This window comes from Barbus barbus, assembly GCF_936440315.1.
Source record: "Barbus barbus genome assembly, chromosome: 4".
Classification (NCBI taxonomy): domain Eukaryota; kingdom Metazoa; phylum Chordata; class Actinopteri; order Cypriniformes; family Cyprinidae; genus Barbus; species Barbus barbus.
The window spans coordinates 16,584,808-16,612,207 of NC_136732.1; the positions used below are offsets into that span (position 1 = coordinate 16,584,808).

At 40.2% G+C, this 27,400-nt stretch overlaps 1 protein-coding gene across 1 annotated transcript in view; it reads right to left on the minus strand.

The window, feature by feature from the left end:
* LOC306865268 (contactin-associated protein 1-like) overlaps window positions 1-24,194 on the minus strand; it is a gene marked incomplete at both ends in the record, with an annotated part of 28,881 nt that extends 4,687 nt beyond the window's left edge. Inside the window, 18 exons of the mRNA XM_079409789.1 lie at window positions 6,240-6,479; window positions 6,564-6,782; window positions 6,891-7,064; window positions 7,364-7,491; window positions 8,059-8,215; window positions 9,359-9,562; window positions 9,648-9,767; window positions 9,864-9,970; window positions 10,992-11,163; window positions 11,418-11,567; window positions 11,735-11,996; window positions 12,227-12,379; window positions 12,512-12,696; window positions 12,833-13,036; window positions 13,703-13,856; window positions 14,094-14,287; window positions 15,137-15,238; window positions 24,131-24,194. Coding sequence (XP_079265915.1) covers window positions 6,240-6,479; window positions 6,564-6,782; window positions 6,891-7,064; window positions 7,364-7,491; window positions 8,059-8,215; window positions 9,359-9,562; window positions 9,648-9,767; window positions 9,864-9,970; window positions 10,992-11,163; window positions 11,418-11,567; window positions 11,735-11,996; window positions 12,227-12,379; window positions 12,512-12,696; window positions 12,833-13,036; window positions 13,703-13,856; window positions 14,094-14,287; window positions 15,137-15,238; window positions 24,131-24,194 — 2,989 coding nt within the window. The remainder of the gene's footprint in view (window positions 1-6,239; window positions 6,480-6,563; window positions 6,783-6,890; window positions 7,065-7,363; window positions 7,492-8,058; window positions 8,216-9,358; window positions 9,563-9,647; window positions 9,768-9,863; window positions 9,971-10,991; window positions 11,164-11,417; window positions 11,568-11,734; window positions 11,997-12,226; window positions 12,380-12,511; window positions 12,697-12,832; window positions 13,037-13,702; window positions 13,857-14,093; window positions 14,288-15,136; window positions 15,239-24,130) is intronic.
* Between the last annotated feature and the right edge of the window lie 3,206 nt (window positions 24,195-27,400).

Below are 27,400 nucleotides of genomic sequence, written 5' to 3' on the forward strand. Positions count from 1 at the left end.
AAAATAAAAATCTATAATTTTGACCCATACAATGTATTTTTGGCTATTGCTACAATTATACCCCAGCGACTTAAGACTGGTTTTGTGGTCCAGGATCACATATATATACGACTTAAATTATGAGCACATTATGAATCCTGTAGGTGTGCATTAAAATTTATTGACAAAATATATATATAATTCAGCTCAAAGACAAAGATCTTAAATATTCCCACACAGTGTCAGAGAGTCACCGCAGTCTCCACCAATGACACTCACCAGATCCCAATCCCCTGATTTCTGATCACCGCCACCTGTCAGCACTAATCAGCAGCATTATATCCCTGCACTCCTCCCTTTCACTCACTGTCTGGTCTCAAACTTGCCATGTTGACTAACCTGACCCACTTACCTTTTGTCTACTTACCAGTTGCTCCAGTGTTCCTATCCCTGTTCTCCACCGCTCCTGTTCTCCACCATCTCCACACTCCACTGTTACCTCCGGATCCCCTGGAAAAGGAAAAAGGACATTCACACTCAGATAAGCCCCTAGAGACATTCCCATTCCCCTGCCTGCTTACCTGGACATTCTGCTCATCTCATTCCCCTCTGCTACTATTCAATAAACCTGTTGATTGTATTGCATTTACCTCTGTGTCCTGTGTCTATCTGGTGACAGAAGACCAGACCAGAACCAACGACCGGAGATGGAGTTCCCGAACCCCGTCGCTGCGAATCCCCTCGAAGAGATGGTTAGCGCTCTTCGAACAGCTCTCTCTCTGGTCACACACCCTCAGTCTGCCTCTGCCAGTCCCATGGCCATCCCTGCAAACTATTTGGGTGAGGCGGTTGAATGTAGCGGTTTTTTACTCCAAGTTTCACTCTACATAGAGATGCAATCTCATAATTTTTTCCAGCAAACTGGCTAAAGTTGCCTTCCTGATCTCCCTGCTAACCGGATGGGCATTGCTCTTGGCACAAGCCATCTGAAACTCACAGACCACTATAATTAACTCTTTCGATGCTATCTCTTCCCAATTCAAGGAGGTCTTCGGCCTATCCACTGGCTCGCTCTCCATTGCCGACCAACTCCTCCACCTCCGTCAGGGAGATTCTTCGGCCAGTGACTATACTCTGCAGTTCCGGACTCTGGCGTCCCTGTGTGGATGGAACGAAGCAGCACTACTCACTGCTTACCTTCAGGGCTTGGATCCACAGATCAGAGCCCAGATGGCGATCTATGATGACAATGTCGGTCTGGAGAGATTTATGCAGAAGGCCATTAAGATCTCCCAATGTCTCACGGCTTGTCAGCCGGACATAACAGCTGAAGATCGAGACTATACAGGGAAAACCGCTCGGACATGGGCACATCAAGTTCCGGTCTCTGCCGATCACTCTGCAAGTAGTCTGTCTTCATCAGGAGAAGATTTCCTTTCTGGTACTGGAGGGACCCACCATCGATATCATCCTGGGATGCCCCTGGCTATCTCAATATTCCCCCGAAGTCAGATGGGATACCAGCGAGATCCTCCGATGGAGTAAAACCTGGATCCAAAACTGTCTCTCCAACGTCCCTGTACCCCTGGTTAGTAACCTGAAGCTCCAAGTTCATTCCACTCTAGTGGAGAGGCCCGAACCTCGTGAGGTTCCGACGCTCCCATCTGACTACCTGGCGTTCCAGGATGTGTTCAGCAAACAGGCAGCCACGAAGTTACCACCGCACTGGCCATGGGATTGTGCCATCGACCTTCTGCCTGGAGCTATACTCCCCAAGGGTCGAGTATACCCCCTGTCCATCCCGGAGCGCAAGGTGATGGAGGATTACATCAAGGAGGCTCTCCAACAACAGTTCATTCTCCCTTCCACCTCTCCGGCGGCCTCGAGCTTCTTCTTCGTGGGCAAGAAGGACGGAGGCTTGCAGCTCTGCATCGACTACCGGACCCTCAATGATCACACTGTCAAGCTCCCTTATCCTCTTCCCCTGGTCCCTGCCACCCTCGAGGAACTCGAAATCTTCTCGAAGCTGGACCTGTGGAGCGCCTATAACCTCATTCATATCCGGGAAGGCGACAAGTGGAAGACGGCGTTCATTACCCCTCAGACCTTTCCAACTCTCCTTCCGTCTTTCAGGGGTTTATGAACGAGGTGTTCCGGGAGTTCCTCCACCGGTTTGTCATCGTGTACATAGATGATATCCTGATCTACTCCCGGAACCTGGCCGAACATCGCCATCACGTGACGCAGGTCCTACGCCAACTCTGGAAACACCACCTCTACCTGAAGCTCGAGAAGTGTGAGATCCACAGCCCCACGGTCCAGTTCCTTGGCTATATCCTCAGTGCGGATGGGATCCAGATGGACCAGGGGAAGGTCCAAGCCATCCGGGACTGGCCCCAGCCTCAGTGAGTAAAGGAACTGCAACGATTCCTCGGCTTCGCAAATTTCTACCGGAGGTTCATTCTGAACTTCAGTCTCCTCTCAGCCCCCCTCACTTCCATGCTCTGCCAGTCTCTGTCCTGGAACTCCAAAGCTCGACCCACCTACAAGAAGCTCCAGGAGGCCTTCTGCACTGCTCCCATCCTCTCAGATCCCGAACCCCAAATCCCATTCATAGTGGAAGTGGATGCCTCCACCACAGGCGTGGGAGCAGTGCTGTCTCAATACCACAGAGAGCCTCTCCGGCTCCACCCTTGCACTTACTTCTCCAGGAAGCTTTCCCCAGCGGAGCGGAACTACGATATTGGAGCTGCTTGCCATTAAACTGGCGCTGGAGGAATGGAGACACTGGCTGGAGGGAGCTCAGGACCCCTTTACGGTCATCACTGACCACAAAAACATGGAATATCTCTGAAGTGCTAAGGGGTTAAACCCCCGGCAGGCTCGCTGGGCCCTCTTCTTCACCCGGTTGCATCCCGGAAGATGTTGTCTCCGACCGTGGGCCGCAGTTTGTCTCCCGTGTCTGGAAGGCATTCTTCAAACTCCTCGATGTCACCGTCAGTCTCTCCTCAGGATATCACCCGCAGACTAACAGCCAGACTGAGCGGAAGATTCAGGAGATTGGGAGATATTTCCGGGCCTACTGTCATGACAACCAGCACAGCTGTAACCACTTCCTCCCGTGGGCCGACCAACCCCCTCTGTTTCCCTGGACAGCAGAGCCCTCCGACGTTCCAGCTGTCAACCACTGGTTCCGAGCGAGCGAGAGAGTTTGAGACTCAGCTCATGTCCAACTCCAGCAGGCAGTGCGGAGACACAAGGCCTATGCAGATGCCCATAGGTCTGCCACCCCCGTCTATCGTCCTGGAGATGAGGTCTGGCTCTCCACCCGGGATCTGTGTCCCCGCTATATCAGTCCCTTTACCGTCGAGAGGCAGATAAATGAGGTCACCGTCCGTCTCCAACTCCCTGCACGGTATCGTATCCATCCAGCATTCCATGTCTCACTCCTCAAGCCTGTCTCTCCCTCTGTCACAGAACCCAACGAGCCTGCAGTACCTCCTCCCGAGATCGAGGAGCCCCTAGTCTACAGGGTGCAGGACATCTTGGACTCTCGGCGATGGGGTGGTCATCTGGAATATCTTATTGACTGGGAGGGATACGGGCTGGAGCAGGGTGCGAACTACGGGGGAGCTAGGGGGAGCTCGGCTCCCCTTAATAAGACATGGGCTCCCCTGAAAACATGATTTGTGAAATTTTGGGGGGTCTCAAAAAATATTGACAATGTGTTATTTTGACGTGCAATTTCAGTTTTGTGTAATGTGATCATCTTGGATTATTATGTGTAAAATTGCAAAAATATCATTAATTCATGCATGACGGCGATTTAAACCTAATTCACTTCAATAAAGATAACTATACATGGTATTCTTGTCATGAGCATCAAGGTGTGGGGGCGCTACGGTGCAAATTCATTCCACTCATGTTTAGTGCATGTTAACTCAAAGATTCGTAGGAAAAATATAAACGTTGGATTCAACTTTGGCCGCGCAGTCCTTGAAATCCATTCTGCAGTTAGCATCATATAGCCACCATGGCAAAAAGAACACAAGGCAGTTTAATGGCACGACCGAATCACCTGCTGCAAGCCGTTAGCACACCTCCCTTCGGGATGACAACACAAGAAGTAAGTCATGGTAGAGCCCTGCATTTCGGTCTGGGCCCGACGGGCCCCGACTTTTTTACTCCTCTAGGGCCGGGCTTCGGGCCAATTTTCATGTCATAGTTCAGAGGCGGGCCGGGCCTTCGGCCTGTTTTGGGTTTCTCCTTATTTTATATTGTAGATGTCTATCGATTAGTGATGAAAAAAATTGCCACGCTGGTGGAAACAACACAAGACCGTGCCGCGACTGAGAGCAGCTCGATTGTGTTTAGTGTCCCGCAGCAGCAGCGAGCGCAAGTGACTTCAGCGCAGATGAATACTTCTGCGTTCAAATGCATGCAATAGGCTAAAGCTTGCTGCAAAACCCCAGCAAACATAACCATGAATGTGTCTGCGGGAAATAGTAAGGGGATATTTTAATTATTTACTAATAAACTAATGTTTTCTGAGTCTGTGTCGCAAGGATGAAGTTGCTGATCCTGACTCGGCGTCTCCTCATTAGACGCGCCTTTAGAGAGAAATGCATCTTTATTGATTATGATTAAGATTATAATAAAAGAGTTTTTGTTTTCTAATTTTTTCATTTTGTTAAGTAATAATTTAAAGCTTTTTATAGATATATTTATCATGTCTGTGAGGCATGTATTCGCTCAGCTTCGGTTCATTTTTGCGAAGCGCTCCTGTTAAAGATGGCAGAAAGCGCATCATGTTTGTTTTCTTTGTTTTATAAAAGAACTACCTTCTGTTGATATTGTGAGTGCACACAAATACAAGTAGATCCTTTACAGGTCCTAATGATGTATTGCTCTTACCTTTGATCAGGCTATGATCAGCTCATGCAGCTGGACGCTTGGTCGTTACTTTAAAAATAACAAAAACGTATAGGCTATTTAACAAACAAAAATGCTCCAATTTTTCTAAATTAACTTAATAAAAAAACGAAACGAAAAATAATAATTTTGCCATTACACACAAAACTGAACTATTTTAATAGCCGAAACAGTAGTATAAACTCTTTTAGGAGAAGGGGGGGAAGACGGGCTCGGGTCGGACTCGGGCCGGTAACCAAAGGAACAAATAAAAAGAGGTGGGCTCCCCCAAAGTCCACAGTATAGTTCGAACACTGGGCTGGAGGAAAGATCCTTGGTGGCCCAGGACGATGTGCTGTATCCCTCTCTCCTGGCCGAGTTTCACCAGAACCACCTTGACCGTCCCGCACCCAGAGGCCGTGGCTAACCCGTTTTACCGTAATAGGGCGTCAGGAGCTGCCCCTGGAGGAGGGGGTACTGTCAGAGAGTCACCACAGTCACCGAAGTCTCCACCAACGACACTCACCAGATCCCAATGCCCTGATCTCTGATCACCGCCACCTGTCAGCACTAATCAGCAGCACTATATCCCTGCACTCCTCCCGTTCACTCACTGTCTGGTCTCAAACTTTCCATGTTGACTAACCTGACCCACATACCTTTTGTCTACTTACCAGTTGCTCCAGTGTTCCTATTCCTGTTCTCCACCGTCTCCACGCTCCACTGTTACCTCCGGATCCCCTGGAAAAGGAAAAAGGACATTCACACTCAAATAAGCCCCTAGAGACATTCCCATTCCCCACCTGCTTACCTGGAGATTCTGCTCATCTCATTCCCCTCTGCTACTATTCAATAAACCTGTTGATTGTATTGCACTTACCTCTGTGTCCTGTGTCTGCTGACACACAGATCTGCTGACACACAGATTATCCAAAAATGCAGTTTAATTCATGGAACAGACAAATCCCTCTCTGTTAGCCTAAATCAGCTCTGGATTTAGATTCTTAAAATAGAAAGTGGACACAAAAGCCAGAGTCTGTCACTCTCTCTCTTTCAGGCAGTGAATCTCTCCTTAACAGATTCTCAGAGGCACCACTTTACTTGTTCCTCTAATTTTTTATCCTTCACTCGAATCAGTTTTAATCTTTTAAATCTCCTAATCACTGTTTCATGAAATTAAAATGCGTTTGTAATAATTATAATAATTATTCTTTCCCCAGATGCAGGAAAGACTAAGATGAAAAGATATCATTTCAAATTTGCATATGTTTATTAGGAAACAGCTGTAGTCTGTTTTGCACCATGTCAATTTGTGCCAGCATAAGTGTGAGAGATGTGTGTTAGCTCACCTAAATGACAGTAATAGCCGTCGAAGGCTGTGTTATTGCAGTCACAGGTGTATGAAGCATAGCCATCAATGCACTGGCCTCCGTTTCGACACGGTATGGAGACATTCAGACACGCTCCGGTGCAGTTCCTACGTATGCCAGCCCTCTCATCAACCTTTCCCTCCAAATCCACAGGCACCCCGTTCATCCTCAGCCCACGCAGACAACCAAGAAAAGGCCTTAAGGTGTGATTGGCCGCTCCTGAATACAGATGCATGGTATCAACTGCTTAAAGCAATATTTTCATATCAACTCTGCTTGAAACTCCAGCTCTATAATTCTTACCTACGAGCAGGGGCTGTGTGAACTTCATAGTGATGTAGGTTTGGCCCGGAAACTTGTGAATGGCCGGAGGCAGGAAATCAACCTTGAGACGTGCCAATTTCACATTGATTTCAGCTTCTACATAATGCCATTCATTATCATTGAGAGGTTTAGGAGAGCGCAGGGTCACGTTTCTAATCCCATCACCCACCATAAAAATGAAAACCACCTCAGTTGTAGCTGTGAAAATTTAAGCAGAGACTGAATCAGATTCAGTAGATATACACCATATATTTTTAGGATTTACAATGGGATTTACAGTCCCTCTACCACGGAAACAACACTCACAATTGAGTTCAATTCGTAAGAAATTACGCAGGTGGTCATCTGAGCTTTCTACAAACACGCCGTTAGTTCGGTAGGTCCTGAAGTGGAACGTGATGTCGGCACTGGTGCCAGGCTTGAAGGTAGGGAATGCCAGATAGTTGGGCTTGGTGAAAGCTATAGTGTTCCAGATACTCCCTAAGAGAAGGATTTCCAATTAACAAATCAGTGAAACTATACAGTAGAATTACTCAAATCAACATTTTATGCTAATTTCTTTATTTATTTGGTAATTATCTCTGTGTTAATGAGGATCATATTCAGTCAACCATCAAAATAAACCCCTATAGGGTCATTTACAGCTGCTTTGTTTTGTGTTTATTTTGAGATAAATCAAATGACTGTACATTTTCCCTTTATTCACATGTCAGAAAGGATCTTCTTATTATATACACAGACTTTTCATCCATTTTATCTTTGTAACATTCATTACTCACTGTCTCCATGGCAGTACAGGGCCCCAACACTGTAGCGCACTTCTGAACCGGTGCGGTTAGTGTCTCCTATGACAATCCTCCTGACTGGCAGGTGGTCTCGGAACGACAGGTAGCCCTTATCTGAGTGCCTGGTGAATGGAAATTAGCCGTTAAAATAATCAATTAATATTTAACTTGTACTTATACACTACTGTTCAAAACTTTGGAGTTGATTATATTTTTTTTTTCAGGTTTTTTCGAATTCTCTTATGCTCACCAAGGCTGCATTTATTTGATTAAAAATAAAGTAATAATGTGAAATATTAGTACAATTTAAAATAACTATTTTCTGTTTTAATATATATTCAAATGTAATTTATGCCTGTGATGTCAAAGCTGAATTTACAGCATCATTACTCCAGTCTTCAGTGTTACATGATCCTTCAGGAATTATATCAATGTGTTGATTTGTAGTTTTGGAAACATTTCTTAATATTGCACTGCACTACTTAATTTTGTAGAAACTGAGACACATTTCTTTCAAGATTCTTTGTTTAATAGAAAGTTCAAAAGAAACAAAATAATCCTTTCTGACACCAAACATAGTTCAGTTCCCTGAGGTCCATTTATTTTCTATCTTTAATAATATAAAACACCACCATACAGACAAATATATAATAAAAAAAAATTGTTTTCATTTGTTCATTCATTCTCACCATTGGCGATAGTCTGCGTCACAGTTGCACCAGTACTTGGAGTCAGTACAAGTCTGATTGACAGCACATCCACATTTCCCACTTTCAGGGAAAGCTCCTCCCCAGTATTCATGACTCTCATTATGCCGACCAATCCAGTAAGTGTAAGGCCGTCCATCTGTTTCCAACAATAAATAAAACTAAAGGAACACTCAGTACATACCTATTAGTAGTGTAGACAAGCCAGTCTCACAAAGCAGGGGACCATGACAACTGGGCCCTTCTACGTAAATTTTTGCAAACTCATTTGAATGGTAAAGGCTGACTGATAAGATTCCTATAGTTACTCATCAAAGAGAAAGGCTGTGAAGGTCAGTGACACGAATTATGTTCAAGTTCCTGGCAGTTCAGCTGAGTCAGACCATGTAGTGTTTTTGCACGGATTACCTAAGATCCTAGCTCAAATCAATACTTCAACAGCCATCTAAAACTCTGTAGTTCCTTTTTTCTTCTTCTTCCACTATGCTATATTTCAGCTATATGATGGCTATATGATGGCTGCTTATATAGTACATTGTAACACAATATTTAAATACGTTCATTTCTACTGTTGAATGCAAAAGGTTTTTGAAGAACATTTGAATATTGTTAATAATGCATGCCTTCATATTTTCAATATAATAAAAGTGAATTAGGATTGGGGATGTTAAGCTCCAAAATAAAAATAAATAAATACAATTTTTAAACCATAAATGTATCATAACTGCATTTTATTTTATTATTTAAGTCAGTACTAACTCAAATACTCTACTTACAATATACCTCTAGTGAGCTGTCAACTGCTATGACTAGATTTTGAATCAGTAAATTGAACTCCAGAGCCAGACCAGTTTGATTTGTGAACAAATTATTCCAGACCAGTTTTGTGTACTGCATTCATTGAAAAGATCAGCTCAAAAATACGATTTGTCCATGAATGGGTCATTGCTAATTGCCTCATGAATGCTGATGATTGCAAGAGATTTCAGTGAATAATGAGTTAAATTTCACACTAAATATTTCATATAGCTACACAATGTATGGAATGTAGTGTAGGTGTCATATATGGACTAATCACATTCTTAGAGTGGCTAGGATTGTCTTCAGAACGTCACATTTTGAGAAGCACTGATTAAACTCATACAGGTTTGGAACATGAGGGAAAATAAATGATGACAGAATTTTCCTTTTTGGGTGAATTATCCCATTCATTTCAATCACTGACTATAAATGACAAAGGACATTCCACATACTGATTTCCACCTGTCATTGTTTAACTTACATGGAGTATTGAGGAGGCGTGACTTGTAGCATGAGAACTCAATCCACTGTTCGCAGTATAAAGAGGTGTTTGCTAGGGCAGTGACTTCATCCCACGATGCATTTACATACTGGAGGTCCCCAATATACGGTCGATCCATGGTGGAGCCGCTCACTTTGGTGCTTTTCATGCGGTTGTGCTCAATAACGGTCCATGATTTTTGCACTAAAAATGTTATAGGACATAGCTTATTGTGAAAAATCCTTCTAAATTGCTTTCAACACGTCAATCTGTTCTACTTCATACATACACATATTGCAGTGGACCGTGAAAGGCTTCAGTGGTCCACTCAGATCTGGATCTATGGTGTAGTTGCCTGACCAGTACTTCCCGTTCAGCTTGTAGGCCTCACATGACTCCCTGTAGACCGCTGAGATGATGAGAGAGAGACAGAGAGAGGCTTAATTCTCATGTTTCACCAACATAAAGTAAATACAGAGGAATCTCCTCAATGAGGGATGCTCACAGTTATGACAAACTTCCCCCTTGTAGCCAGTGTTGTTACACACACACAGGAAGTCATTCCAGGACTGAATACACCTGCCTTCATGTTCACAAGGGTTTGGACTGCACCTGAGAAAAAACAAGAAACGGTTGACATTTTAATAATGCATGTCTCAAGATATTACATTGGGCATGTCATGTTTTCTTGTCAATACTGTTATTGCATATTGTACAAAATATAATTTGCAGTTGAAACTAATATGAGATCAACCTGAGAGTTATAATCTAAAATCAAAACTAGAATAGTTATTTTTTATGCATCTTATGATTTATCAGTGATTAATCCGTCTTGTTTTTTCTCCTTTGCGAGGCTTTGTTTCTCCTTTATGAGTATTTATATTATAATATATTTTTATTACTGTTATTAATATTTTTGACAATAACTGACATATTGAAAAAACATTTTTTATTTGTATTTTTGTTTTGTTATCCAGTACAAATAATTACATTTTCGTAAATCGAGATACAATTACTTGTGAAAATATTAAGTCGAATTTTCTAAAAATCTATCAAAATTAAATTAAGTGAGTTTATGCTTAAAACAAGAAGAAAAATCTGTCAATAGGGAAAGAAAGTTAATTCGAAGGCAAAACAAGATGTCCTAACCCACTGACAGATATTTTTTTCTTATTTCAGAACATTTAGATATGTTTTTCACAATACAAGACTAAAGATATGAAGTCATTTATAGCTTCTAAAGTAAATCTATCTTGATTTAGGAATGTTTAGATATTTGTCCTGGTGTTAAATAGTAACAGATTCATTTTTTGTTGTTGTTGGGTTTTTTTGCATTTACAATTTTCTTATTTTGTTCATCCTGATTTCCTATTTCAGATTAAGACATTAGACTTTGACGTAAGAAATAAACATACATATATCCCACACATGCATGCTAGTTTTCAGATCATGGTGGTGGCTTCCCATTGATATATATTGTTTTCATAGAGTTGAGCTAATGATATGTCCTACCAGTATACTTGACTCCTACAGAAGCCATTTTTTATTTTACATGCATGAGGGCTGTTTGCTTGGCTTCTATAATTGGGAGGACAGTGTTGGCAAAACCCACCCACACAAACACACAACACACCTATCAGTGATTCCGCAGGTGCCCAGCAGGATTTCGGCATATCTGCCCCATTTCCTCTGCAGCATGACATCTATATCCACCGGCTCATCATCTATAAAGATCTGCTGCATGCAGCCATGGAAGCGAGACAGCTTGGTCACACAGCGTGCCGTGTTATTGGTCTTAGGACAACCTGCAGCACATCAGATATTACCGTAATCTAGTTATCAGCAACTGAAAGGCACTGAATACATTCACATTTAGTATAGATTATAAACATTAATGTAGCATTATTGGCATTCGCATATTTTTAACAGATAAAACATGCACATTATTGGAAACATTAACATTGTTTCACAGCTATTTCTGAGGCAGTTTTAGAGAAGAGTGTCACACGGTTTTAGTCATGTAGCATTTAATCATAACAGACGATATTCTGTTACTTACCCCCAAAGAAGTAGCGGTCTCCTGTACGAACCATGAAGGGGTTGGTGATCTTCAGTGGTGAGCTTTCATCTTCATCTATAGTGATAGTTAATAAGTTGTCTTTGGCGGTTAGGTCTACTGTGTGCCAGAAGCCGTCATTGAGACGGTACCCTGAGACAAGACAAAATAGGATAATATTTACTGTACTGTATATAATCTGTCATCTGGTGTTGGTTCTGCTAAACTCTTGGTCTACAGGGGTTCCATTCAGTCCTCTCTTATAGAAACAGAGTTCAAAATGTCATAACGAATACTATGGACACAATCCTCAACCATACCTGCAGCGAAACGTAATCTCTTGTTTCCAGGCTGCATTAGAGTGATGTTGACTTGTCCTTCGCTGAGGCCCAGCTCCAGTGAGCCCAACTCATCTGCAAACCTGGTGAACATCAGTAACCCTGTGTAGTCCCACGAGCGAAACTTAAACTTCACTGCCAGACGGTTCTTCCGGAAGAAGCCGGGCAGCTGCAGGTAGTTGTTAGGTCCTGCAAAGGTCATGGGCTTCCAGAGGAGATCACGGCAAGTATAATGCATCTTTTTCTGAAGAAAGGCAGATGAGAAGATGGAAATATATACAAATTAATTGTATATATTCCAAATATATGGAATATTTTGTATATATTCCTAATAAATATATTCCAAATATTTTGCAAAAGCAATACAATGGTCATCCAAATGTGACATCACATGTGATTCTACATCTCTTAATAATTCACCCCACACTATGCTCTTGCTGTTGGTTGTGTGAATTTTAGGACAACTCTACATACCTTTTTAGGAGCTAGTCGAATTTCAGGCTCCTGGTACTGTGTCTTGTAGATGATATTGATTCCATTGATAAAGACATTTTCCATGCAGCCACGGAAGTTAAACTTACCGGGCAGATGGGGCACGTCTTTCTCAATCACGCCGCCAACATAAATCTAAAGAGAAATGGATAATTGCTATGATCAGGATGTAGGGAACATTGATTCTTCATTTAAATCTTCTGAACAAATGTGAGTCCTTTAGTGAAGTGTGCATTAATAGTTCATGTGTTTAATCCAACATAACACCTGTTTGTCCAGATCAAGGTACTGGAACTCTCCGTTGAGGACAGCAGTCTCCGTCTGGCTGTCCAAGGTGAAGTTAACCTCTCGTCCGTAGCGCTTGATGGTGACGTAGTGCCAGTGCTGAGTGTCCAGCAGGTTTCCCAGCATCATTGTGGTCATCCCATTGGTGTTATGGACAGTGCTACTCCCTGAAAAAGATCAGAAATACATGCCCTGTGATCGTAGATAGAATAACAGAACAAATAAATGATAGATAGATAGATAGATAGATAGATAGATAGATAGATAGATAGATAGATAGATAGATAGATTTGTCATCATTACCCAGGCTGATATGTAAGTAGAGGCGTCCAGTCTTCAGCTCTAGAGTGATGGAGTCTCCCTGCAAACCTTCACTGTGCAGGAGAATACCGTCCTTCTCCAAGGTCTTAAAGTTTAAAGCGTAGTGGTCCTGAAGAGTCCTCATCCTGCCCCGTGGGAATGAATACGCCACCATGTCATCACCCTCAAACTGCATCACATATGAGTCTGTTAGGGTCAAACGTCAAGAGTATGAAGAGGACTGTCAAAAACTGTATTGGAAGATGTTCTCCAAACACAAAATAGACAAACTAATATGTCTGGCTCTACTAGTTGAGCGACAGGATCCCAGATCGTCAAGGGGTACAACAGTGTCTCCCCAATAATTGCTTCTATCTTGCATAAATTAGCATAATACAATGTTCATAGTAGTTGAATTTACAAATGAATATTCAATTAATCCATAAGCTTAACAGGCAGATATGAGTGCTTGATATTGTATCTGGAAAAACTATTGTTATTTTTTGCAATGCAAAGCACAAAAAAATCTCATGATTTCTAGTATTAATATTTAAACATTCTTGAAACAAGATACAAAGTACTTGAGAGGAAAAATGATATAGTATGTTTTGCAGTAAGAAAAAATCAGTTCATTTAGAGGGTTCAAATGTTTCACTTTTTTTATTTTTATGAAAAAAACGATCTTATGCTTAAGCACATGTAGGATATATTTACTGGAAAACAAGCCCAAAATACTGATTAAAGAATTATTTTCTGCAGTACAGCTCAAATGACCAGTTAACATTACAAAACACTGAGGAGATTTTCTGTATCATGTTAAGATAAAGTTCTTGGCTGCTGATAAAAAAAAAGCTGTTGCCAGTAACTGTTTACCGTAAGGACAGCCGTAGAACTCTACGCGAAGGCCAATCTTTCCTCCGTTCTCAGTATTCCAGCCCATGGGATAGATGCGCAGATGTTTGGCAGTGAACGCATAATGAAAGACGTTCCTCTTCACCTGGTAGTAATTCCAGTTGCCAGGCAACGTCTGAGAGACACAAAAAGCTGATATTAGAGGCTCTATGAATGTTGCACATCATTTAACAAACAAATCTCTGACCTACAAATAATCCTACATCAAAAACGTATGTATACTGAGTCAAAAACGATACAAATGCATGACCTCTTGACCTGTCCTGAACCACCAAACATCAGGATCAATGATCAGCACAAATCATACAAACACTCTCTTTCCAAACACTCATAAAACATAGATTATTTTTACCATGTTGCCTCCTTTCATGACATATGGTGTCCATGCGTCAAATCGGTCCCCGTACAGCAGCATGTATTTGGTGACCCAGTCATAAGAGTTGAAGGTACCCTGAGTAGCAATGGCCATGATACGATACTTCTTCCCCAAGTCAATCTGCATCCATGGCTGCCTGTCCCGAGGGGACGGAGACCAGCCGCTGCTCCCTACATCATCACATTTACATTCATTCATTTAGCAGATGCTTTTATCCAAAGTTGCTTTCAAATGCATCATCACACAAACATTTGAGAAATTAAGTAAATAAAAAACATTCTTGAGCCATTCTTGTCATGGGATGCAGGAATCCTTTTAGTTGGTAGGGCCTTGGTCCCTATTTTGGGCATTCATAAATTGATAGATATTGAAAAAAATAAAAATAATCTACATTATTTTTGTATTTTTGAGTTCTCCTCTGGGGGAAAATAAAGAGAAATTTCCCAAATCCCTTGTGTGTTTTTGGCACTTCAAATAAAGCAAAAAGTACAAATTGTTATTTTTCTCCACCAACCAATTGAAATATGCCTGTAGAATCCCTCATATAAATGTGTATGTGTACAGAAGATCTTATTTTACAGATTTAATGGCAGGTAAAAAACAAAACAAATAAAATAAAATACAGACTGTTCTGTTGCCTAAAATATAATCATGCTGATAACACTACAGGATAATACGACTTGCTCAGTCTTGAAGTAGTCAGCATTTAGTGCAGCATTTAGCGCTGTTTCAAGTGATTTTGTGACATTTACTTCCCATACAGTATATTATTTTCTTTTTCATTCATAGCTCAGCAATGTCACATATAGTTACAAATGCTTTTATTCACAAAAAGCAAGATATTTTGCTTCAAAAGGGAACCCATCCAGCAGCCTGCTAGTAATTGTAGTGGCTTACAATGTATCTGCTAATTCTAAAAGTCAGAGAAGGAGGTTAATATTATTTCACTTCACTATTCTCAATAAGACCTATTCATACTTCTTTCTGCAACCCATGCTTTTTGTGGTGTAGTCACTTACCATACAGTTTGGCAAAGTGTGCAGAGTAAAAAAAGTTGTATCTGGAGGAAGCATGGAAAGAGGACGCATAGAGAGGAGAGATCAGTTGATCTAAGCATGGCCCTGAATAAAGACAAAGAAAAGAAAATGACTGAGAATATTCAACAACAACAGCATTTCATTAAAGCATTATGAATTAATTATGAAAACATTATTATAAAAGCAAGATGGGACTTTTTTTTTTATTTTGATTTTTTTTTACTTCTGACACAAGATAGCAGTTTAATGCAAATGGAAGAACACAATGAAACTCTGTCAAGTTATGTACATAAATTACCTGCAATAAATACTTTTAATTTCTGTTATGTATAATATTTCCAATTTAATAATTTAACTGGTATATGATATACAGTTTATCCAATTCATAGCACTACCATAAACATGATAAAACCACCCTAGAACTAAGTGTGATTTCAAATATACATTTCTCCAAAGTGAAAAACTGACTGGAACATCTATTGGTCAACATAACGGCCAACAGTATTGTAATAATATTATAATAACAGCATTGACTGTTCTAGCTGAGATTATTACTAGGCCTAATGAACAACAATGACATTTGACATTGCGCTGAAAATGGCATCTAATCGACCATGTAACCCTATTCACTGCCAAAGCAAACAACAACACATATTCATCTTTGAGAGCGAATTACTGTAAACTCAGACATAGAAGTACCATGTTTAAATATTTTGCCGCTTGCTTGAGCAAATTAATATGCAAATCTAAGAAGTAATGAATGGAATATTACTTTTTTTTTACAGTATATTTATTGAGTTTAAACATATCAAAGATTGTTTTATTGTGCTGTGTTGCTCTTAACTTCACATCCTGGCATCCTCCACCTTCAGGTCCTTTTCTGAATGTTTATATTATAAAAAATCTTCTGTCCACAATGCTGAAAAAGCCTTTTCAGTAACTTCAGCAACGTTTAGATTTCAAATCAAAATAATGGAGAACGAATAGATTATTTGTGGTATAATCGACTTTTGCACTGCATTTGTACAGCATGTGCAGTACACACGGATCATGTGTGAAACAGTCGTTACAGCTGTAAACAAAACAAAAATATGTGTGTGACTTACAAAAATATGTGTGTGACTTAGCGGACTGATAGAACATAAATAAGGCCCTTTTAGCAAGTCTTGCCGTGGCATTTCATCTGTCCCTCTGTTACACAAATCCCTGCTTCAATTAAACCTGGCAACATTTCAGCCTAATCTAAACAGCAGAGTCAGATAAACCCACCTCAATCTCACCCTCTCAACAGAGCTCTAATAAAGCCATCTGCCCAAATGGCATCGCATCTCACAGCCCATCCAACAGATGACACACAAAACAACAGGAGTAAGAGAGGAAGACATGAAGAGAGATTGCTGACAAGCTATCAAGATTAAAAAACAACCAAGAGGAAAGACACAGACATGTGGACAGACAAATAGGCCCTGTAATTCATGGACAAAATGATAGCATTAAGGAATTACAGCTCTTTAATATGTACCTCCCCCCTTTTTCAAGGGACCATAAGTAATTGGACAGTTGACTCAAAAGCCATTTCATGGACAGATGTGGACTATTCCTTCGTTATTTCTACATCAATTAAGCAGGTAAAAGGTCTGGAGTTGATTTGCATTTGGAAGCTGTTGCTGTAAACCCACATCATGCAGTCAGGAACTCTCCATGCAAGTGAAACAGACAATTGTTAGACTTCAAAAACAAAACAAATCCATCAGAGAGATAGCAACATTGAGTGGGCAAATCAACAGCTTGGTACATTCTGAGAAAAAAAGAACGCACTGGTGAGCTCAGCAACATAAAAAGGCCTGGATGAGAACAACAGTGGTGGATGATTGGAGAATCCTCTCCATGGTAAAGAAAACACTTTCACAACATCCAGTCAATAGAAGTACATTCTCCAGGAGGTAGTGTCACTGTCAAAGTCTACAATCAAGAGAAGACTTCACGAGAGCAAATACAGAGGGTTTAAAGTTCAAGGTACAAACAAGGCCAGATTAGACTTTGCCAAAATAACTCTAAAAAAGCCAGACCACTTCTGGAAAATCATTCTTTGGACAGCTGAAATTAAGATCAACCTGTCTTGTACCAGAATGACAGGAAGAAAAGTATGGAGATGGCTTGGAACAGCTTATGCATACAACATCATCTGTGAAACATGGTGGAGCAGTGTGATGACATGAGCATGGCAGTGGCACTGGGTTACTGGTGTTTAGTGATGACGTGACAGAGGACAGAAGCAGCCGGAAGAATTCTGAAGTGTACAGGGACTGTCTGCCCAGATTCAGTCAAATGCAGAAAAGCTGATTGGATGGCGCTTCATGGTACAAATGGGCGATGACACAAAACATACAGCAAAAGCAACCCAGGAGTTTTTTAAGTTAAAAAAGTTGAATATTCTGCAATGGCCAAATCAATCTCCTGATCTCAACCCGATTGAGCATGCATTTCACTTGCTGAAGACAAAACTAAAGGCAGAAAGACCCAAAAACAAACAACTTAAAGGGTTACTCTACCCCAAAATGAAAATTTTGTCATTAATCACTTACCCCCATGCCGTTTCAAACCCGTAAAAGCTTTGTTCGTCTTTGGAACACAATTTAAGATATTTCGGATGAAAACCGGGAGGCTTGTGACTGTCCCATTGATTGCCAAGCAATTAACATGGTCAAGGCCCAGAGAAGTAAGAAAGAAATTGTCAAAATAGTCCATCTGCCATCAGTGGTTCAAACGTAATTTTACAAAACAATGAGAATACTTTTTGTACGCAAAGAAAACAAAAATAATGACTTTATTCAACAATTTGTCTCCTTCGCGTCACCGTAGCGCCATTTTGGAGAAAACAGCTTATGCTGTTCTATGTCAGCCGCACCACATGGATACGCTCTTTTCATTCAAATCAAAGTGTAAATAAACGTAGAAGACGTAAGCTGCGGCTGACACAGAACAGCAGTTTGTGTCTAGCGGATACTCTCCAAAATGGTGCTACGGTGACGAGGAGGAGACGAATTGTTGAATAAAGTCGTTATTTTTGTTTTCTTTGCATACAAAAAGTATTCTCGTAGCTTCATAACATTACGGTTGAATCACTGATGGCAGATTCTGACAATGACAATGCGTTGTGTATAAAAATGTTTGTAATTCCTAAGCATTTAATGTTATATACTTTTTCAACCCCTTGAATTAAAGCTTAAAGTCTGCACTTCAATTTCATCTTGATTGTTTTATTTCAAATCCAGTGTTGTGGTGTATAAAGGCAAAAGCACAAAAAAATGCAATCAGAGTCCGAATATATGACAAAAAACACAATTGACCCTTCGCAAAGACCCGCCCTCCTTTACTGTTGCTATGTCCGACAAGCCATGGCGCTCATGTTCTCAGGCAGTGAAAAATACATTGCGGAGCAAAGAGGAAACTGACAACGCACCAACAGACAAGACAGAGCAGGTTACTTCAGGTATGAAACAAAGTCTCAGCCTTCAAATTTTGTCTTTAAAAAAAAAAAAGAAATTCAAACAATAAATACCGTTTTGTGGCTCTTTAATGTGACAGATCACTGTCACTAAACCTCAGTTCAACTGGCATGTGAAGCAATCATCTCTTCCTCTTTACTAGTTATAGCATGAAATAAACATGAATGAACATCAGACGATATCTTGAAAGATGTCAATGCACACCATTTTTCAAGTTCAAGTCCACCGACGTTAATTTGCTCTCCTGTCTGGTTTGCTTGTCGGACAAAAATGGCAGAATCAGCATTATAATTGGACAGACTGCCTGTCAATCAAACTCCCTGCAAAAGGTCAATAACATTGCAACAATGACAACATCCTGTTAAAAATGTTCCCTGATATTTTATCAGTCTTTTAAAACCACCATTGGGGATGTATTTAAAGGGAAGAATGGTTCATAAATAAAGTTTTTAGAATTTTATAAAGTTATTATAATTAGCTTCTAAAAAAAACTGAAGTCCATTATGTAATGTTCTTTTTTAATTGTGAGTATTTCTCAACAAGGTATTAACTTTAGCTACCACAAAGAGACTGCAGGGGTCAGACTGCTTAACACGGCAGAGGTTATTAGTATTCTGAACACTGCAACTGCCAGTGAGGGAACAGAGTGGAAAAAGAAACAGTTTGATGGAGAAATTGAGAGATGGAGAGAGAAAGCAAGGAAGATAACAGAAAACTGCATGAGTCATCTAGTTTATTCTCAAGTGATTTCAATTCCCATCTGATTCACAGTCCCCTGCTCTGTCATCTTTCAGCCTTTGACTAGCTGGATTCATCTAGCCATGAACTCCATTATTAAAGTCTTCTGAAAGAAATGGCTTGTGGGGGAAACATCCTGTGAATATTCCTTTATTCCAGCTGATCCATGGGAAGAGCTGCAAATCTGTTCCCTGAAATATGACTCGCTAGTGAAAGACATGCTGACCGAGAATGACCTTGGCTGGTCAAAGAAGGTGTGTGTGTGTGGGGGGTGGGGGGGTTGTTTGGTCAATATGTGGCCTTGATTCTCTAGTCAAAGGGGACATTTATTAATGCAGTTGAATTTTATGATATCTGTAGCATTTGGACATTGATATAGTATATTGAAATAAATGTATGAATCTATATATCAATAATAGGTATTTGAATACATTTCAAAGTAATCATCATAATAATGCAAATATATTAATATAGTGCTATAAGCATAAGATAAAAAAATCCATGTCAAGATCCATGTTGTAGACTCTCGTCTAAGATTAGCCTCACTTCCATACTGACCCAAAAGCACCAGTACCAGTGCAGTATTCTGATTCACATTAGGCAGATAAATTAATCGATTGAATGTGACCCAGCCCCATCTATCTTTGTAAAATATGAGATGCAGAGCTTGTCTGTCCCTTTTCACCAGCTCTGAGATCAATGATCTCAACCCTGTGCTATTCTTTCCCCACTACAGCTGTGCAGAGCAGAGAGGAGTGAGTGCCCTGTAGGAGAAGCATTACAGTTATTAAAGCACTCAGTGCAGAAGAGTTGCGAGGTAAATTGGGAATAAGCAATGACAGGGTCATGGAGATATATGCAGAGAGTTGCACATAGACATGCTTGTGCAAAACTTACAATAAAATACAAAAGCTCTGTTCCAAAACCTACTAGTGAGCTACCTTGCTTCCTATATAGCAGCTGCCTTCTAAAGGAGCATCCTAACTGTTATGGAAGATAATAAGTGATGGATTCAGAATGCTCTACTCAGTCAGCAATTGTGCACACCTTGCAAACAGCACAGGACGCTCACCACACCATCGATTTCAGTAGCTTGATGTTAGCATGTTGCACAGAGCAATTCTTTAATAATCATAAAACACAGCGTACATACAAATCACATGAAACTGGGCTATTTATAATCAATAATTTCCAGTATTTTATAAAATATAAACCACCCTTGTTTTGTTCAATCTGTCTAACTGCATAGCAAACTACTTACATAAAAATACCATCTAAATATCAGTAGAACATATAAATATATCTATATCTCCCAATAATATATCTTAGTAACATGATAATTAAATGCTGTAGTTTTATAATCAAAGCTCTGTGGTGCAAAACAAATAATGCATTCCAATGCAATGCAATACAAATAAGAGATGATGTATCATACTCACATTTTAACATGATTTTTCTAAAAACTATGTATGGACAATCAAGTAAACCTAGCTGATTCAGTCCAGTAAGTATTCATCTTAAAATATCACTAACAATATAAAAGTTATTCTTGTTTTACTTCATAAAAACCATTAAGGACTTTATGGTTAGCAAAAACATAAATAAACATTATCAAACATGATACAGTACAGGCTTTATAGGGTTAAACAAAACAAAAAAAGTGGAATGTGGAAATGTGTTCTGTTCGGTGTGTCTTTGTCAGGTCCACTAAACATTACCTCGTGTGTCTACCTGCCCTGTTTGGATTCTACCCTTGTTGCACATTAAATATTATTGAACTCTTCTTCATCGTCGTCCTTGTGGATCATTATACACACCCTGTTGTGAAGCACTGGATGACAAAATAACCTTTATTCTATTTATACACTAAACAGTTGAGAATCTAGCATATAGTAAAAGTAGGACACAATGAGGTTGTCTTAGGGGGCTTTATGGTTAAGATGGCTACCAATAATCTTCATCTAAAGATCTCACCAAAAATGCCTTTAAATTGTTGCCTTTGTAGGCATCTGACTAAATTTTGAAACAGGATGTTTTGGCAAAGGAGGTGAATTTAAATTCTCACTTTTCTTTAAAGGGTTAGTTCACCCAAAAAGGAAATTTCTGTCATTAATTACTCACCCACTTGTCGTTCCAAACCCGTAAGGCCTCCGTTCATCTTCAGAACACAAACTAAGATATTTTTCATGCAATTTGAGAGCTCTTTGACCCTGCATAGTTGTTCTTGTTACATGTCTGGGTCTGGGAACATGTCAGGTGTGTTGCTGTCTATGCAGGTTCAAAGAGCTTTCAAATTCCATCAAAAATATCTTAATTTCTTACAGTCTTACGGCTTTGGAACGACATGAAGGTGAGTAATTAATGACAGAATTTTCATTTTGGGGTGAACTATCCCTTTAACTCTTGATAACCTATAAGTCATCCGTCTCTTGCTCCCTCTCACTCAATCTGTGCTCACAACGTGGTGTTTCTAATATTTGCCAAACGCCTTGTTGAAATTTTAAACTGTTCCATTTCACTCCATGTGATGTTATTTTTGTCACTCTCAGTTGTTCCTTCTCCTCTTTCCCTCCAAAGACCTTGGCTGCTCTCCACTCAAAGATAAGCAAGAACAGTGACACATGTGAAGCAGCTCCTTGAACGCTCTCTCTCTCTCTCTCTCTCTCTCTCTCTGCAACACATGTGTTGAATTACAGGCACTCCCCCAGTCTCTGCAGGCTGACGCAGCACTTTGCTCTATCGAGTGCATATCACATGAGCTATCTTTCATCACTGGGAAGAGGCCGCAGTACACATGATGGGTCTAGACTAAGATTGCTAGTTCAGATCAATCTCTTTGGGCTGACTGAGATTTTAACTATCATATAGACTGTGGTTACATTTTTAGCATGGTGAATAGAAACCAGGGGGGGTCACGTTGGTATGAATTATTCATAACAGGACTTGCAGCACAGTAGGTGGCAGTCTTTGAATGAAACAAAAGATAAGCTCAAAAAGGACTTCAAAATACTGAGTCAATCTAAGATGCCACAGCACATCTTTCTACATTGCACACACCCACTTTACACAGACTAAAAATACACACAAACCTGTTCCCTGAATCTTTCACACCTTCCTCTATCTGTAGCCCTGTTTCAAATCCAAAACACAACATTTATACTCTCTATCATTATCTCACCAACCATGCTCCCTAAAATCAGCCTACAGACAGACATGGCATCTTCAATCTCAATAAAAATGACATTTTCAAGCAGATTTTCTGTGTCTACAGAGCACCCGTTTTCAGTATGGACAGTTTCCACTCCCATCCAAAGATTTATGCCAAATATGCTGTTTGTTCTGTCTCATTTCCCTGCTCAGTGCTCCCTGGATTATCTTCTTTACACAATACGTCATACTGAAGCTCTCATTGTTGTCAAAGTGGTGAAGTGGGAGCCTTTTTGGGATTTCACAAAACCTCATTGTTTCAAGATACAATGTACTATTATGGTTCATGCTAACACTGTATTTAAAAACAGTCACTAATTAATATTAGCAAATGTAGTATTGGAGCTGATATATAAAAAAGGATATCCGCACAGTACTTTGTCAAAACGTTTTGCTGACTTAAGAAAAATAAAATAGTTCAAGAAAATTTAAACTCATTTTTTCATTTTAAAATGTAGCATTTAGACCTTAGAAATCTAACAAATAATGTTAACTGTAACTTTTTTACATTCATTTGCAACTCCAGACTCACTCATCTAAAAACAGACACTGCAAGAACTGTAATTTAAGGGACAACAGGGTAATTTTAAGCAAACTGAAACAGAGCGCTCAAAATATTGGTGTGAGATTATAATATGCATTCTCTCTTAATAGATGAAATATGAAAAAATTGCTTGAAAAATTACCATCAATAGACATTCTTAATTAATAGAATGACTGCACAATCGAAATAATTTTAAGCACATGCAAAATAAAATATCATAAGCTTTCTTGCTGCACCAAAATAACAACCAACTGGTGTGTTGTGGAGATTTATTAAATCATAGAATATAATACTGATTGTGTTAGGATATATTTTGTGGTTTGAGGACTTAAATGCTGCCTTGAAGGTAACCTTACGTGAGGATTCGCATGCAGTGTTCTACGTCATGTGAATTTGAGAGTTTGGTGAGTTAATGCGCCCGCCCTCTGTCTCCGCATAGGGCTGCTCCCACAAGCAACTTCACGGAATACGAGCCACGCCATTTCAAATACACCGACAATCTCAATTTTCCCCCCGTAAGGCACTAAAGGCACGGCTAATTCCGCACATACATGCTTTCAAGGGTCTCTCTGTTTAACAGCAGGACGGTGTGTCCTTCCCGCGTGTCCCCTGCGCAAGGCGCACCTTTCCATGCAGAAACTTGCCCAAGTGAGCGCGCAGAAGCACTGCAATGCAGAAAGAGCCCATAGAGACACAGGCAAAGTCGCGAGCCCGGACTCAGGACTACAACAGTGCTTTACTTTCAGCAGAAACCCTCTTGATTTATTAAATATGGATTAGCAACATTTTTTTTTTTTTTACAATTTCGCGCCAATTCAAAACAATACAAGCTTAAAATATCGCAATTTTGAGATCAAAATCATTAGCTATGTCATAGCTTTACTGATGCACCTGTCCTGATAGAGAATAACAGTCACGTTTCTAGCAAATAAGAAACACTGCATTTGCACTGCATTTTGCATCTGCGGTTTGACTTACGTGACGAGCAATGCTGAAAGGCGAGAAAGAGTAAAAGGCTTGGGGCAAGAATTTTGATATCCATCCTCTCCGGGAGATGGAGTCTCAATTAGATGAGTATCAAATGTTATCCTCTCCTCGTCACCGGACAGTACAGCATCGTTTATCCGTCCTTTCGGCCAACTTTAACTCTCTCGGCCGGGATGGCGATAGACTCGCTCGCTAGAGGCGGGCGCGCGCGAGAGAGAGTGGTGCTGATGCTGCGCTTTGGCGGGAGCGCGCATACTTTCATTAAACCAAATTCCTTGAAACTTGGAAAGTTGTGACAGTCTGGTCGAAATACATATATAAACTCTCTGTTATTAGGCCTACATTGTGGAGTCGTATGGTCTGGGTAGCCAGTGGACAGTCACGACTTTAGTGTCCGGGTTCGCAGTGAGGGAGGGGCGCAAGATGAGAACAGAAAGAAAAAAGTTTTGGACTCAAGCAGTTCGTGATGGGAAGTCCGAATCATTTCCGCGAATCGGTTCTTTTGAACAGAAACTCTTAAAATGATTATTTTACGTAATGACGAGATTACGTTGCTCCTGACATCCTAGTGTTGAGGCACATAAATTGAGTTTTAAATTTATATAGATTTAAATAAAATGTAAATAAAATTAAGATTTATTAATAAGGATTCTTTATCGCTGTGTGACTCACTCAAGTTTATTGCAGCCTTGATAAGCCATTTAATTTTTTTTTTAATTAAAAATACGTTTTTTCCTAATTAGCCAAATCTTCAGTTCACTCCAAATGCTCATTAACTGATTTAGTGAAAAGATCTCTCACTTTGAAGTTTTGCACGGTGCACCATGCACCATTTCAATGATGTATTTTGCTAGTTGTCATGTGATAAATATAATAGTTCAGCACAGTTGTCCCTTGTATTCCAGTTAGTGCTGTCAAATGATTAATTGCGATTAATCGCATCCAAAATAAACGTGTTTGTAATATATGTGTGTGTACTGTGTCCATTTATTATGTAGCCTATATATAAATACACACACATGCATGTATATATTTAAGAAAAATATGTTTAAATATTAAATATTATTCCCAGTGATAAATTTCATGAATATAAATATATATGTAAATATGTTCAAAATATATACTGTATGTGTGTGTATTTATATACTGTATGCATAATAAATATATACACAGTAAAAATATATTAAATAAACAAAAGCTTTTATTTTGGATGTGATTAATCACAATTAATCATTTGACAGAACTAATTCCAATGCAGAGATCTAACAACACAAATTCATTACTACAATCAGTCCAACTGCTTACAATCAGATTTGTTTGTGGGGGTCATATGTACAAGGTGGGTGGAAAATCCGGATTTGTGTTGGAAGAGGCAGTCTGTCCACGATTCTGTGATATAAAACGGCTTTGGGATTAAGAAGTGGGTTTGTAGGACAGCAACAGAGCAGGGGCACATACAGGGGCAGAGGAGGATTGGCATTGTTTCTAATCAAATCAGATTGGGATTTACCAAAGTCCCTCCCTGTTCTTACAATCATTTTACACACATCAATACTCATTCATGAATATGAATATGCATGGGAAAGCAATCTGCAGTGCAGTGGGTTGAGATGTTTCTTTCTTAAAAATAAAAAATAAAAAAAATAGGCCTAAGGTCTCTATTCTCATGCAAACACACAATTCAAGTCACAATCGCTACATAATTGAGGAAAACTTCACATGATTTGTGAAAATAGATGACTTGTTATCTAGTTATGTGGGCATCTTGATGGGCAGGAGAATATTACATTTAAAGCATCAGTTATTGCTTTTACATAAAATAAAAGTCAATAGATTCAGGAAAGGATTAAGTGATAAATCCATGCATTGATTTTCTTTACACAAAGACAAAATCTTTTTAATCCTCACATCATCCCTAAATCACCATCTGTTTCAAGTCCAAAACACAACCGTGTCAATGTGTTAATTTAAAAAATTCAAGAGTAAGGTCCTGAATTCATTACATTATAAAATCATGTTTTGTGATAATATCTAAATTAGATACATCAAAATTATTATTTAATATTATTGCATCAACCTGGGTGGATGCATTATTTTACACAAATTAGACCAGGTAGAAATAGTCCCTAAAAAGGATAATTCACCCAAAAATGAAAATTATGTGATCATTTACTCACCCTCATGTTTTTCCAAACCTGTATGACTTTCTTTCTTCTGCATATTTCTTTAGTCAATACAGTGTCAATATAGTAACCAAAACGGTTTGGTTATTAACATGTTTCAGAATGTCATCTTTTGAAGTTTTCTATTATCAATTCTATATTTAGACCAGTGTTATTTTAGGATTATTACTAAAATATGCACCAAACCCCCAACTGCTCCCCGGACGCAGCATTGGTTGCCCACTGCTCCGGGTGTGTGTTCACAGTGTGTGTTTGTTCATTTCTCACTGCTGTGTGTGTGCACTTTGGATGGGTTAAATGTAGAGCATAAATTCCAAGTATGGGACACCATACTCGGCCTACATGTCACGTCCTTTCCTTTCCTTCCTTTTATTAACATTTTGGATTAGTTTTTATTTTTATGTTCTTTTTTAATTTTAATTTTAGTTTATCCATCCATCCATCTTCTTCCGCTTATCCGGGGCCGGGTCGCGGGGGCAGCAGTCTAAGCAGAGATGCCCAGACTTCCCTCTCCCTAGACACTTCCTCCAGCTCTTCCGGGGGGACACCGAGGTGGTCCCAGGCCAGCCGGGAGACATAGTCTCTCCAGCGTGTCCTAGGTCTTCCCCGGGGTCTCCTCCCAGTGGGACGCGCCCGGAACACCTTCCCGGGAAGGCGTCCAGGAGGCATCCGGAACAGATGCCCGAGCCACCTCAGCTGACCCCTCTCAATGTGAAGGAGCAGCGGCTCTACTCTGAGCTCCTCCCGAGTGACCGAGCTTCTCACCCTATCTCTAAGGGATCGCCCAGCCACCCTGCGGAGAAAGCTCATTTCAGCCGCCTGTATCCGGGATCTTGTCCTTTCGGTCATGACCCAAAGCTCATGACCATAGGTGAGAGTAGGAACGTAGATTGACCGGTAAATCGAGAGCTTCGCCTTGCGGCTCAGCTCTTTCTTCACCACGACGGACCGGTACATCGACCGCATTACTGCAGAAGATGCACCGATCCGTCTGTCAATCTCCCGTTCCATCCTTCCCTCACTCGTGAACAAAACCCCAAGATACTTAAACTCCTCCACTTGAGGCAGGAACTCTCCA